This window comes from Lipotes vexillifer, unplaced genomic scaffold, assembly GCF_000442215.2.
Source record: "Lipotes vexillifer unplaced genomic scaffold, Lipotes_vexillifer_v1.1 scaffold1591, whole genome shotgun sequence".
In the NCBI taxonomy this organism is placed as follows: Eukaryota; Metazoa; Chordata; class Mammalia; order Artiodactyla; family Lipotidae; genus Lipotes; species Lipotes vexillifer.
In genome coordinates, this window is record NW_006779799.1 from 206,873 (window position 1) to 219,898 (window position 13,026).

The window sequence follows — 13,026 nt, forward strand, 5'->3', positions numbered from 1 at the left end:
CACACACACACACACACACACACACACACACACAGACATATCCCCTCTTCACAGCGAATATACATTAGTACGTAAGTTTAATACCTGGAGATTAACAGAAATGACAATGGGGCACAGATGCAACACAGTAAAACAGGGATGGGGGGTAGGACTGGAGGGGGCAGAGGGACACTGGATATGATCACAGCAACCAAGGAGTGATTCCCTTGGTGCTCTGAGGTCATGAGACACTTGCCTCTTGTCACCAAGAAAACTGCATGGTGAATAAACCACCAACTCTGGAAGATAAGCCGTGGCACTACTGCGGAGCTTAGAATGGGGTGGGGCCCTCTCTGTCACAGTGTTAATACTCAAGCATGGCGGGCTCGGAGAGTGTTACGAAATATCAGCATTTTGACCTGGTGAGAGGGGCCTATTTGGGATGTGCCCCGTTTACCTAACACTGGGTGAAGGAGGTCCCCACTCAGGGTAACAGGGCCCCGGGATACCGTGGTCTTGACTTGCAGCAGCACTCCACACCACTGCTCCCAGCCAGCTCCACTCTGTCCACTGAGCACCCTCTCCGCAATGGACCTAAGCCAGAGTGAGCCAATCAAGAGGAGACGGGAGGAACCACGTGGTGGGATGGAAGGGGCAGGAGCTGGCAGAGGAGCAGGTGTGTCCCAGGCCGGGCCCTCCCCTAGGCATCATTGAGGCTGCTGTCGCTCAGGAGCACCTTCTCCCCAGGTCTGAAGGCCGGCATCCCAAGGTAGGGGCAGCTGGCACAGCGGAAAGCATCGCCCAGGTAACACTGTTGAAAGAAGAGACCATCATACAGGGGAGCCAAGTGTCAGCTCTCCCAGAGATACAGGCCAGAAGAAAGGGATCCCAAATTTCATGGTATGGCCACAGTGGCCTAAAGAGAATGACTGCGTACATTTGTAGGTCCAACTGGGATCCAAATACTAAGAGGCTTTAAGATCTCTGATTTCATGAAAGACAAAAGTCTAGAGAAGTCCCTTAGGTGAATACTTCTGTATTCTCAGCAGTTCAAATCACAGCCACACTCAGCAAATGGCTGAGTAGCATCAGGCCTAATGTGAAGCAGAAAGAAAGGGGCCAAAAATAAGAAATGACAAGTGCCTCCCCTACGGGCATGAGTGCGCTGCCCACTCTCAGGAGATAAGCCCTCTTCCCATTACTACCTAGAGACACGTTCTCACACGTTCACCTATTATTAAAATAATTGGGCAGTGAACTCTGTAGAGCTGGAGCTGGCCTGTGTTTAGTTTAGGCCTTTGTGAATACTGAGTAATCAACCAGATACTCACGTTTCCACAAGCCGACTTGGGCTGGGAGCTTATCTGGTCCCTCAACTTCTCTTTCTCCAGTTCTTCTGCGAGGCCACAGGTGCTGGGGGAAAGTTAGCAGGTGATGAGTGGGACCTGCCACCACCCAGGAACTCCAAATCCTTGACAGACCTTTTCCCTGGGAGTCTTCACAGATATGGAGCATTGACCTTTCCTGGCCTAGTCAGCTTTGGGCTCCACAATTCAATGATGTACTGTTTGGAGATTCACACACAGACAGTAAACTATCGAAAAAGCCAGCAAAGATTAGCACAAATTTGGGAGAATGGTAGCCTCTTGTAAGGAGAGGGAGGGAGATGCAGCTGAGGGAGCAGGCAGAGGCGACTTCTAAGGAACAAGTCATGTTCCTGGTACTTAAGCTGGGTGAGCAGTACATGGGTGTTCATTTTATTGTTCTTTAAAATGTACTTATTTAGCATACTCTTCTAACCGTCTGATACATTTTACAATAAAACATGTTTTAGTAATTGTGAAGCACAGCGATTCCTTGACAATCAGAAGCCGCTGGAAGCAGCCTGGCAGCCTCTTCTCACCCCAAGGCTTACCAGTTCTTGCAGGCCTTCCTCTTTTTCCCTTCCCCACAGGAGGCAGCCCGCAAGGAAGCTGGGTCTGGCTTCTTCATATCTTCTGGATCCAGCAGTTCATCTGAGTCAATGAGATCCTGGAGAATGTTCGAAGCCATTAATGACCCAGTCATGGTCTCTGCTAATGAACAGGTGAAGTGGCCACAGTCCACAGCAGCAGTTTGCCCATCTATGTAGAAGGCAGCCATCATCCTACCTGGGCTTGATCATCACGCCCAAGCTGACCACATAGTGAGTACACTACGTGCACAGAAGCTGTGTTAGGCTGTGAGGGGGCTGGGGACTCATTTATGATGTGCAGAGAATATGTGTGTGGAGGGCAGGGAGGGAGGGGGCAGGAAGAACAAAGAGAGAAGCGTTATATTTATGCGAATATATAAAGGGCTGTCGTGTGAGAAAAGGGAATGGAATATTTTCTATATAATTCCAGAGGAAAAGGCAGATAATGATATATACACTTGTGTGATTCTTCGATAAACGTGTAGACAGTTAATCTGTAAGCTCTGTGAGGGCACAAACCGTCGCCTAGTTTGCTTACCACTCTAACTTCAATAGTTGTAGGAATGAAGAACTTTATTACAGAAAGCATTGATCTGAGTTGGAAGAGCATTACTGTTAAGACAGTGAGCATTTGGTGACTTGCCCAGACGAAGGAGCCAAAAAATATTTTAGCTGACAAACTCTTTTCAGGTTTACGCATGCCCACAAGAGTCTTTAATATATCACATGAAGTGAGAACAAGAAAATCTGCGGGGGGAAAGATGCTGAAAAAGAAATTTAAAATGCCACTAATGAGGAGTTTCCTTCTGAGTCAAAAAATGCCAATGGCAGGCACAGCCACAAGGCTGGGCTTTAAATGCTTTCACACCTACAAACCCAGAGAGGCCACTCCAAACAACAACATTCCCACCCAAAGTGGGGCCTGAAAGAAAGCAATCAGGTGACCACAGTGCTGACTCACCACGCTCTCATCCTCCATATCATTGGCTGAGAGGGTCCAGAGCTTGGCAGCTGCAGGGTCCATAGCAGGCTTCCCTGAATCCAACCAATGAAAGAAAACAAGCTCCAGAAAAGCAGCTGGAAACAAACTCCAAGCACATGTAAGTGCTTTCTACTGAGGCTGTGCAGGGAACACACTGGACCTGGGTTCAAGGCCCAGCTCTATCACTTATAAAGGCATGAGAGGGACCCATCACTTTATGGCAATAAAAGCCATCATTTGTTAAGCTTTGTGCCAGATACTACATTAAACATTTTACATACATGATCTAATTTAGTCCTGCTCACCACCTTATGAGGAAAGTTCTTGTCATCCTAATTTTATAAATGAGGAAAGAGGTTTAGATACTTAGGCCAGTTACACCCAGCCACAAATACACAAGTACAGACAGAGTCTACCTAACGCTTTTAACTTCCACTCCATATTGCTTTCTCCTCCTTCTCTTAGTTCCCATCCCTAGAACATGGGGCTAATAGGATTCCCTATGCCCACTGCAGGAGATTTGAATATGAAACAAGAAACTGTACCAAAAAGCATTATAAATAGCAAAGCTCCGGTCTCATGTAGACCTGTTACAGACAAGAAAATGGGCTCAAGAGCTGATGGCGGTGGCGTAACAACAAATCAGTAGCAAATCACACCTCCTGATTCTCTCTCTGGGCCCGAAAGAGCTGAGGGTTCAGTGTGGGCCAGTCCACGAATGGGCCTTGGCGGGTAAGTGCACCCCCCAGAGATCACTGTCACACTGGATGCTCAGATCTCCCACAGGGCAGGCCATCTAAGCTGCTCCTACCCATTCTGGAACTGTGACTCCAAAGGTTAGGATGCTAAAGGATTTCTTGAAGATTTAGGCTGGACAGTCAAAACAGAGCAGTGTGAATACCTGTAAATTTTTGCATACCTCACAGCTAGGACAATTTTTCTCAACTCAGGCATTAAAAAATAGTGATAGGAAGGGTGAGAATGGTGAAAAAGGGTGGAGTGCAATCTTCTGAGAGGAGATATTTTTATAAGTGTCTTAAGATCCTCAAAGAAAAGCTGAATTCAGTGGCACAGAGAAAAGGACACATGGGAAGAGGAATAGCACACTCTTATCCGCCATGACCGTCACTGTGAGGTCTTCTGAGGGTAAATGTCATAATTCTGGGGTCTGGAAAGACTTCATTAACTAATGAAACTATGGGAGTCTGACCTCTAGTATCTGGAGACCTCAGTGTCCTCTGGTGCAGAAGAAGGGGCTGAACTAGGTAATATCTACGCATCATTTCAGTATTGGATCCGAATATGCCCAGAACAACAGTACATTAAGCATTCTTCCACTTGGAAATGAGGGAAATTAAGGAAGGGAATGATCCTCTAAAGATATCACCACCTCATTCAGATCTCTGGCTCAGTTTTTAATACGGCTTTTCAGGCCCACTCAGACAGAACAATATCCCTAGGCCAGTCTCACCGGAAGACTTCTTGGTAGTAGAAAGCTTAAGTTGACTAGAAGAACCCACTTCAAAATTGGGCTTTTTTCCTGTGATCTGCACAGAGAGCAGGCTGTCACTGTGGTAACCCAGGTGTTCTCGGACAGACTGAATCTCCTCGGGGCTCAAGAACTTGCGCTGCAGCTGAAATTCAAGATATCAGAGGATTAGGCCACGCTTTTTCTACCGTATGGTGGTGTACTATGTCCCCCTCACAGGTGTCAAACGCTCACGTCTGCAGTAAGCGCATGACAGCAGGAGATCGCAGACGTTGCCTCGTGCCACACGTTCGGTTTCTCACTGATCAGGACCCTGGAGTGTAACTTCTGTCTACGTGTTTATGTTGAGCCTGCCCCTTGGAGAGTTTTATCAAATATCTGTCTATTAGGTACAAGGCACTGTGCGAGGCATTGTGGAGATTGTAATGATTATGATTATCAAGATGAATCGGACATGCTGAAGAGGCTGTTGAATGGAATCGAAGCCTGTGGCGGGGGAGCATGCCCACAGTAAAGATGCTAGAAATGAAATACGCAGTAGAGAAAGAGAACCACGGGGGGAGGGAAATGCTTTCTATGTTCCTTGGGAAGAAGCAGCAGACAGGAAAGGTCGGGAAGAAGCTGGGGGTGCTACCTCTATGTCCGACAATTATGGAACCGCTACATAAACCACAGTCCATCTAGAGCACTGAACGCCGTTCCATAATTAGTAAGAAAGTGGGTCAATACACTAAGATGGATAATGTCAAAGACAGCTAAAGGTGGGGGAAAGAGCTAGTGACTGAACACTGTATACATACGACCTTATTTACATTAAAAAATGTGTATACACACACACAAAACACACTTGTAAATACATAAAAAGAAGTCCGAACAGCCACACCAAAAAATGTATTGGTGGCTCCCGCTGGGGAGGAAAGTGTAAGCAAGGCCTGAGATGTCACTTTATATTCTTCAGTCTTAACTGAATTTTTATGAACATCCCATATTTTGGAATAAAAGATGGAAGAACTTTAACTAAAGAGAAAAATAAGAAAGGGTAGGTGTGAAGAAACTGAGGCCCTAGGTCATGTACAGATCAATGGTATAACAGCTATTGTGGTATAACACTTCTCACACAAGAAAATTTCAGCATTGGAGAAGAATGGAGAACCATAAATACCTCTATTTAATGTTAATATTTCTAATGAATTGTCAGAAAAGGATTTCCCCCTCCAACCTATTCTAGCCTCCCACCCAAAAGCTGAGGAAAATACAGGCAACTGCCCTTCACTTAGGCCTAAGATTCGTGTCCACTAAGAGATGCCTCAGTGGTCACCACTAGTACTGAGACCAAAATATGTCCCAACCCACATGGGCCCAAGCTGAGTCTCTTCAGAGGAGATTGATTTCAGAGGTTTCGTCCTTCGAGGCATCTGGTTTCTCCCATGCAGAGCCCTTCTCAACTTGTTTCCTAGTTGAGTGACACTGATCACCTCACCTTCAGGGTTGTTATTTCTCCCAGATTCTCTCTGTATCGTCTGACAAAAGAGATACTGGGTTTAGTCACCCAAGGCTTAAATTCCCAGCAAAGAAGGTCGTCTACAAACATACCTCTTTTACTTCCACAAGACCAGAAAGAGTCAGGGCTGAACACAGCTTAGATGCCGTCTTCACTTTGCTATTGTTAACTGCTAAGAGGAAAACCCCAGTTAATAGCTTTATAGGCCAAAGCAGGAAAAATAATAAAGGCTCTCTCCTATTCAGGTCAGCAGGCATTAAAACAACAATAACCTATTCTGTTCAATATATATATATTTTAGTGATAATATTTTAATTGGACAACTCCTTTTGGTTGTTCAAAGTGCTCTTACTGATGCTCTTAAGTGTCATATAACCGTCTCGGTTCTTTGTGGCTGTCTGGAGGGGTGGGATAGGGAGGGTGGGAGGGAGGGAGACAAAGAGGGAAGAGATATGGGAACATATATATATGTATAACTGACTCACTCTGTTATAAAGCAGAAACTAACACACCATTGTAAAGCAATTATACCCCAATAAAGATGTTAAAAAAAAAAATGTAAAAGCTTTTGCACAGGATAGGAAACCATAAACAAAACCAAAAGACAACCTATTAAATAGGAGAAAATATTTGCAAATAATCTGACTGACAAGGGATTTGCCTGCAAAATATAAAAATAGCTCATACCACTCAATAAAAAAACAACCCTATCAAAAAATTGGCAGAAGACATAAATAGACATTTCTCCAAAGAAGATATAGAGATGGCCAACAGGCACATGAAAATCAAATGTAAATAACACTCCAGTCAGAATTGCCATCATTAAAATGTCTACAAATAATAAATGCTGGAGAGCGTGTGGAGAAAAAGGAAACCTCGTGCACTGTTGGTGGGGATGTAAATTGGTACAACCACTATGGAGGACAGTAAGGAGGTTCCTTAAAAAACTAAAAATAGAGTTACCGTATGATACAGCAATCCCACTCCTGGGCATATATCCAGAGAAAACTATAATTTGAAAAGATACATGTACCCCAGTGTTCATAGCAGCACTATTTAAAGCCAAGACATGGAAGCAACCTAAGTGTCCATCAACAGATGAATGGATAAAGAAGATGTGGCATATATACCCAATGGAATATTACTCACCTTAAAAAAGAATGAAATAATTCCATTTGCAGCAACATGGATGGACGTAGAGATTATCATATTAAGTGAGGTAAGACAGAGAAAGAGAAATATCATATGATATTGCTTATATGTGGACTCTTTAAAAATAAGACAAATGAACTTATTTACAAAACAGTAACAGACTCACAGGCATAGAAAACAAACTTATGGTTACCAAAGGGGAAAGTGGGCAGGGAGGGATAAATGAAGAGTTTGATATTAAAATATACACACTACTATATATAAAACAAACAGCAATGATCTACAGGGAATTATATTCAATATCTTTGAATAACCTATAATGGAAATGAATCTGAAAAAGAATATATACATATAAATAAATATGTATATAACTGAATATATACAACTGAGTATATATATATATATATATACATATATGTATGTATATATATATATATGTATATATATATCTGAATCAATTTGCTGTACACCTGAAACTAACAGAACACTGTAAATCCACTATACTTCAATTAAAATAATTTAAAAAAGATTTTCTAATTTCCCTGAGATGTCCTGTTTAACACATGAATTACTTAGAAGTGCATTGTTTAATTTCCAAGAATTGGGGTATTTCCAGATATATTTCTGTTATTGACTCTTAGTTTAATTCCACTGTAGTTAGAGAACATACTTTATATGATTTAAATTCTTTTAAATGTGTTGAGGTTTGATTTATGACTCAGTATATGGTCTATCTTGGTAAATGTTCCATGAATGCTTGCTAAGAATATATATTCTGCTGTTGTTGGGTAGACTATCCTATAAGTATAAATTAGATTCAATTGGTTGTTCAGTTCTTCTATACAATTGTCTATTTTATCTTCAACTATAATTATGGATTTGTCAATTTCTTCTTTCACTTCCATCAGTTTTGATATAGTTTTAATGTTTTACTTTTATTTAGTTAAAATGATTTTTAGGGGGGCTTCCCTGGTGGCGCAGTGGTTGAGAGTCCGCCTGCCGATGCAGGGGACACGGGTTCGTGCCCCGGTCTGGGAGGATTCCACATGCCGCGGAGCGGCTGGGCCAGTGAGCCATGGCCGCTGAGCCTGCGTGTCCGGAGCCTCTGCTCCGCAACGGGAGAGGCCACAACAGTGAGAGGTCCACGTACCGCAAAAAAAAAAAAAAAAGATTTTTAGGGGACTTCTCTGGTGGTGCAGTGGTTAAGAATCTGCCTGCCAATGCAGGGGATATGGGTTCGAGCCCTGGTCTGGGGAGATCCCACATGCCGCAGAGCAACTAAGCCTGTGCACCACAACTACAGAGCCTGTAGTCTAGAGCTCACGAGCCACAACTACGGAGCCCATGTACCACAGCTACTGAAGCCCACATGCCCTAGAACCTGTGCACCACAACTACTAAGCCTACATGCCACAACTACTGAAGCCCATGTGCTCTAGGGCCCATGTGCCACAACTACTGAGCCTGTGTGCTGCAACTACTGAAGCCTGTGCACCTAGAGCCCGTGCTCCGCAACAAGAGAAGCCACCACAATGAGACCCATGCACCGCAATGAAGAGTAGACCCCGATTGCCACAGCTAGAGAAAGCCTGTGTGCAGCAACGAAGACACAATGGAGCCAAAACCAAAAAATTTTAAAAAATTATTTTTAATTCCCCTTGAAATGGTGTTTGTCCAAATGGTTATTGTAATGTGTATTTATAAAATTTCAAATCCTTGATGACCTTCCACATATCTTTTTAAAAAGTTGATTTCTAGTTTAATTCTGTCATGACCAGAGAACATACTTTGATTTCTCTTCTTTTAAATTTGTTAACATTTGTCTTATGTTCTAAAATATACTCCATCTTTGCTAATATTCCATGTTTACTTGAAAAGAATATATTTTCTGCTGTTGTTCGGTGGAGTATATTTTACAAATGTCTACTAGGTCAAGTTGGTTAATTCAGGGGTCACCAAACTTTTTATGGAAAGGGTTATATAGTAAATATTTAAGTTTTGGTCCACATACTCTATTGCAAGTTTTTATCAGTGCTGTTGTAGGGCAAAAGCAGCCGGAGATGATACATAAGCAAATGAGCATGGCTATATTCCAATAAAACTTTTTACACACAAGACAGCAGACTTGATTTGGCTGAGATGGGCAGTAGTTTTCTGACCACTGGTGTTATTTATCCTTGTACATCCTTGCTTGTTTCCTGTCTACTTGTTTTATCTATTACTGAAAAAGGACTGTGGAAATCTTCCAATTTTGTGGATTTATCTGTTTCTTTTTTCCATTTAATTAATTTTGGTTCATTTGCTATGAAGCTTGTTTGTTAGATACATACACATTTAGGATTGCTATGTCTTCTTGAAAAATTGACCCTTTTATCATATAATGTCCCTTTTTATCCAATTGTTTTCCTAGTTTGTCTGATATTCATAAATCCACTCCCATTTTCTTTAATTAGTGTTTGCATAGTATATACTTTTCCAATGTTTTACTTTTAATTCAACTATGTCTCTTTTTATTGAAAGTGGGTTTCTTATGGGAAGCATACAGTTTGGTCTTTTAAAAAAAATCCAATTTGACAATCTCTGACTTTTAATTAGTATTTTTTGGCTATTTACATTTAATGAAATTATTGACATGTTTATATTTAACTACCATTTTGTTGTTTTCTGTTTGTATCCTCTGGTTTTTGTCTCTGTGTTTCCCTTTCCTGTCTTCTTTTAGGTTACTGAAAAGAAATTTTTTTTTAGTATTCCATTTTAATTTATCTGTTGAGGTTTTTAAAACTCTATCTTGTATAATTTTTTAGTGGTTGCTCTAGGGGTTATAATAATGCATTTAACATTTCAAGTGTAATGAAGAAAGCTTACTACCCCATGGGTTAATTTATCCTTCTTCATTTATGCTGTAATAATCATGTATTATATCAACATACATTAAAAAGCCCACCAGAAAATGTTATATATTTTAAATTTTGCTTTTACATATCATACATATTTTAAGGAACTTAAGAGTATAAAAATATAAAAATTAAGAGTATAAAAATATAAAAATTTTATACTCTAAGCTTTAAGGAACTTGAGTATAAAAATAATCTATGTAATAGATTATATAATAACAATCTATTATTATTAGATTAAATATTATTATATAATCTAATAATAATCTAATAATTATTAGATTAGAATTTTATTTTAGCTAATTAAATAAATTAGATTAATAAATCTAATTAAATAATTTTATTAAAATGATTTGTCTAAAATAATTTTTACCTGTATATCTACCACTTCAGTTGTTTTTTACTCATTACTGAAGTTTTAAATTCTCCATTTCCCTTCCACCTGATAAGCTTCATTAGACATATATTTCTTTTAGAATAGGTATTCTGTTAACAGATTTTCTTAGTTTTCCTTCATCTGAGAATGTCTTTATTTCTCCTTAATTCCTGAAAGACATGTTTGTCTGGAATAGAATTCTATGCTGATGATCCTTTCTTTCAGTACTCTACTAATACTGCTTCATTGCCTTCTGTTATCTGTGGCCTGTGAGGAAAAATCAGCTATCACTTGAATCATTATTCTCCTATATATGATGTATCACTTCCCTCTGGCTGCTTCCACATTTTTTTTCCTTTGGTTTTTAGTAGTTTGATTATGAGTTTCTTTTACAACTATATTGTCTGGAGTCTGTTGGGCTTCATGGCTCCATAAGTTTATACTTATTACCAAATTTGAGAAGTTTCTAGCCATTATTTATTCAGATTTTTTTTTCTACATGATCCTCTCTCCTCTTCTCCTTGGACTCCAATGTCATGTATGTTAGACGTTTTGGTATTGTCCCACAGGTCTCTGGGGTTCAACTTTTACAATTTTTATTTATTGTTTACATTGGAAATTTTCTATTGATATAACTTCAGTCTCATTGACTGTTTCCTCTGTCATGTCATATCCATTCTGCTATTGAGCACATCTAATGAATTTTATTTCAATTATTCTAATTATATTATAAAATCTCTGATTTTGACTCTTAAAATAGTTTCAAACATTCTTATACTTGAGGATAGTTTTATTGAATGTACATAATTTTAGGTTGCCAATAACTTGACCTCAGTTGAGTATTTCACTATCTTCTGACTTCCATTGATTCTGACTTCCATTGATTCTAATTGTTTTACTATCTTTACTTTGTTTGTAATTTGTCCTTTTTCTTTGGATGCTTCTAATATCTCTTATTAGTCTTTGATACCCTGCAATTTCACTATTTTGTATCTAAGTGGGTTTTCTTTTTTCCTATATCAACTTGGATTTATTAATATTTATGGATTGAGGATTGATATCTTTCTTTAAGTCTGAAAAAGTCTCAGCTCTTTCTCTTTCTTGCTAAAATTTCATTTTGGAATTCTGGTTAGATATATGTTGAATCTTCTCTTTCCCATTCTTTCTTTCATCTCTCTTACCCTCTTTTCCTTGGTTTCTCCCAGTTTTTCATTTTGTTTGATTTCTTCTTATCTACTTCCCAATGCACTAGTTATTTTTGTTGTATCCAATCTTCTATTTAAGGTGATCATTGAATTTTACATTTCAATTTTTGTTAGTTTTATCTAGGTTATATTTTAACATTTATTTTTACATATTTAAAATTTTTGAAATAGAATCTACATATAGAAAATTGACCAAGTATAAATAAATAAATAAATAGCTGGAAGATTGATCACAAAGCAGAAATCTGTGTAATAGCTACCTAGATTAAGAAATAGAATATAATCAGAACTCCCAAATATCACACATGCTCCCTCCCAATCACTACATCTTTTCTTTCCAGGATAAAAATTATCCTAAATTTTATGGTAATGACTTCCTTGCTTTTAATTTTACTCATTGCCTTGTCATTTGATAGATTCCTTTTTTCTCATGCTTTCCATTTTCTTTTCCATTTATTTAAATCTATTAAAGATATTTTAGATTCATTTTATTCTCTGTAGTTGGTGGTACACCTCTGTAAAGAGGTCTCTGAGAAGCTAGGTCAGAAAGATAGAGTTATTTACAAGCATAAATAACTCTACAGGGACTTCCCTGGTGGTCCAGTGGTAAAGAATCTGACTTACAATGCAGGGGAGTGGGTTTGATTCCTGGTCAGGGAACTAAGATCCCACATGCCACGGGGCAACTAAGCCCATGTGCCACAACTATTGAGCTCATATGCCTCAACTAGAGAGCCTGTGTGCCATGAGCTACAGAGCCCACACACTCTGGAACCCATGCACCACAACTACAGAGCCCACATGCCCTGGAGCCTACCCTCCACAACTAGAGAAGAGAAAACCTGCATGCCACAACTAGAGAGACACCCATGTGCCACAACGAAAGATCCTGCATGCCTCAGCGAAGATCCCGTGTGCCGCAACTAAGACCCGATGCAGCCAAAAATCAATTTAAAAAATTTAAAAAATAAAAAATAAATCTTAAAAAAATAATTCTACAAAGAGCTGCATATATCACTGTATATATCACTGTATTAAACACTATGGTAGATATACCTAAATGTGCAGGTATAATATACATATACGTAATCTTTTTACTAACCTTCAATAAATAGTTGATCCAACACCATTTTCTTGATGTAATGCCAATAATTCCACCATCAGGAAGATTTTCATTGCTTCCCAGTCCTTTGAATGCATTATAAGTTTTTAAGTAAAGAATACCATTTATTAAAAAAAATATTCCATCCTGTGATAGGGTCACATCAGACACACTGTGTCTTTCATCATCAGTCAGAATGTTTGGAGGCACTCTGATTCTGGTCCAAGTATGGAATGAATCATTTGTCTGAAAGGTCTCCATATCAGCTACCACAACAACAAATGAAGGAACACAAGCAGCCCAGTCTGCCATTAACTGACTACCCTGTGGTGAAGATATTGGTAAAAACTCAGGAATCTCAGGTATTGTTAACAAAGAAAAAGTCAGCAGGA

At 39.5% G+C, this 13,026-nt stretch overlaps 1 protein-coding gene across 1 annotated transcript in view; it reads right to left on the bottom strand.

The window, feature by feature from the left end:
* LOC103068700 (uncharacterized protein C1orf101) overlaps positions 1-13,026 on the bottom strand; it is a gene marked incomplete at its 5' end in the record, with an annotated part of 184,464 nt that overhangs the window by 146,722 nt on the left and 24,716 nt on the right. Inside the window, 1 exon segment of the mRNA XM_082930961.1 lies at positions 12,635-13,026. This exon segment is cut by the window's right edge and continues 12 nt beyond it. Within this exon segment, the coding sequence (XP_082787087.1) occupies positions 12,635-13,026 (392 nt within the window).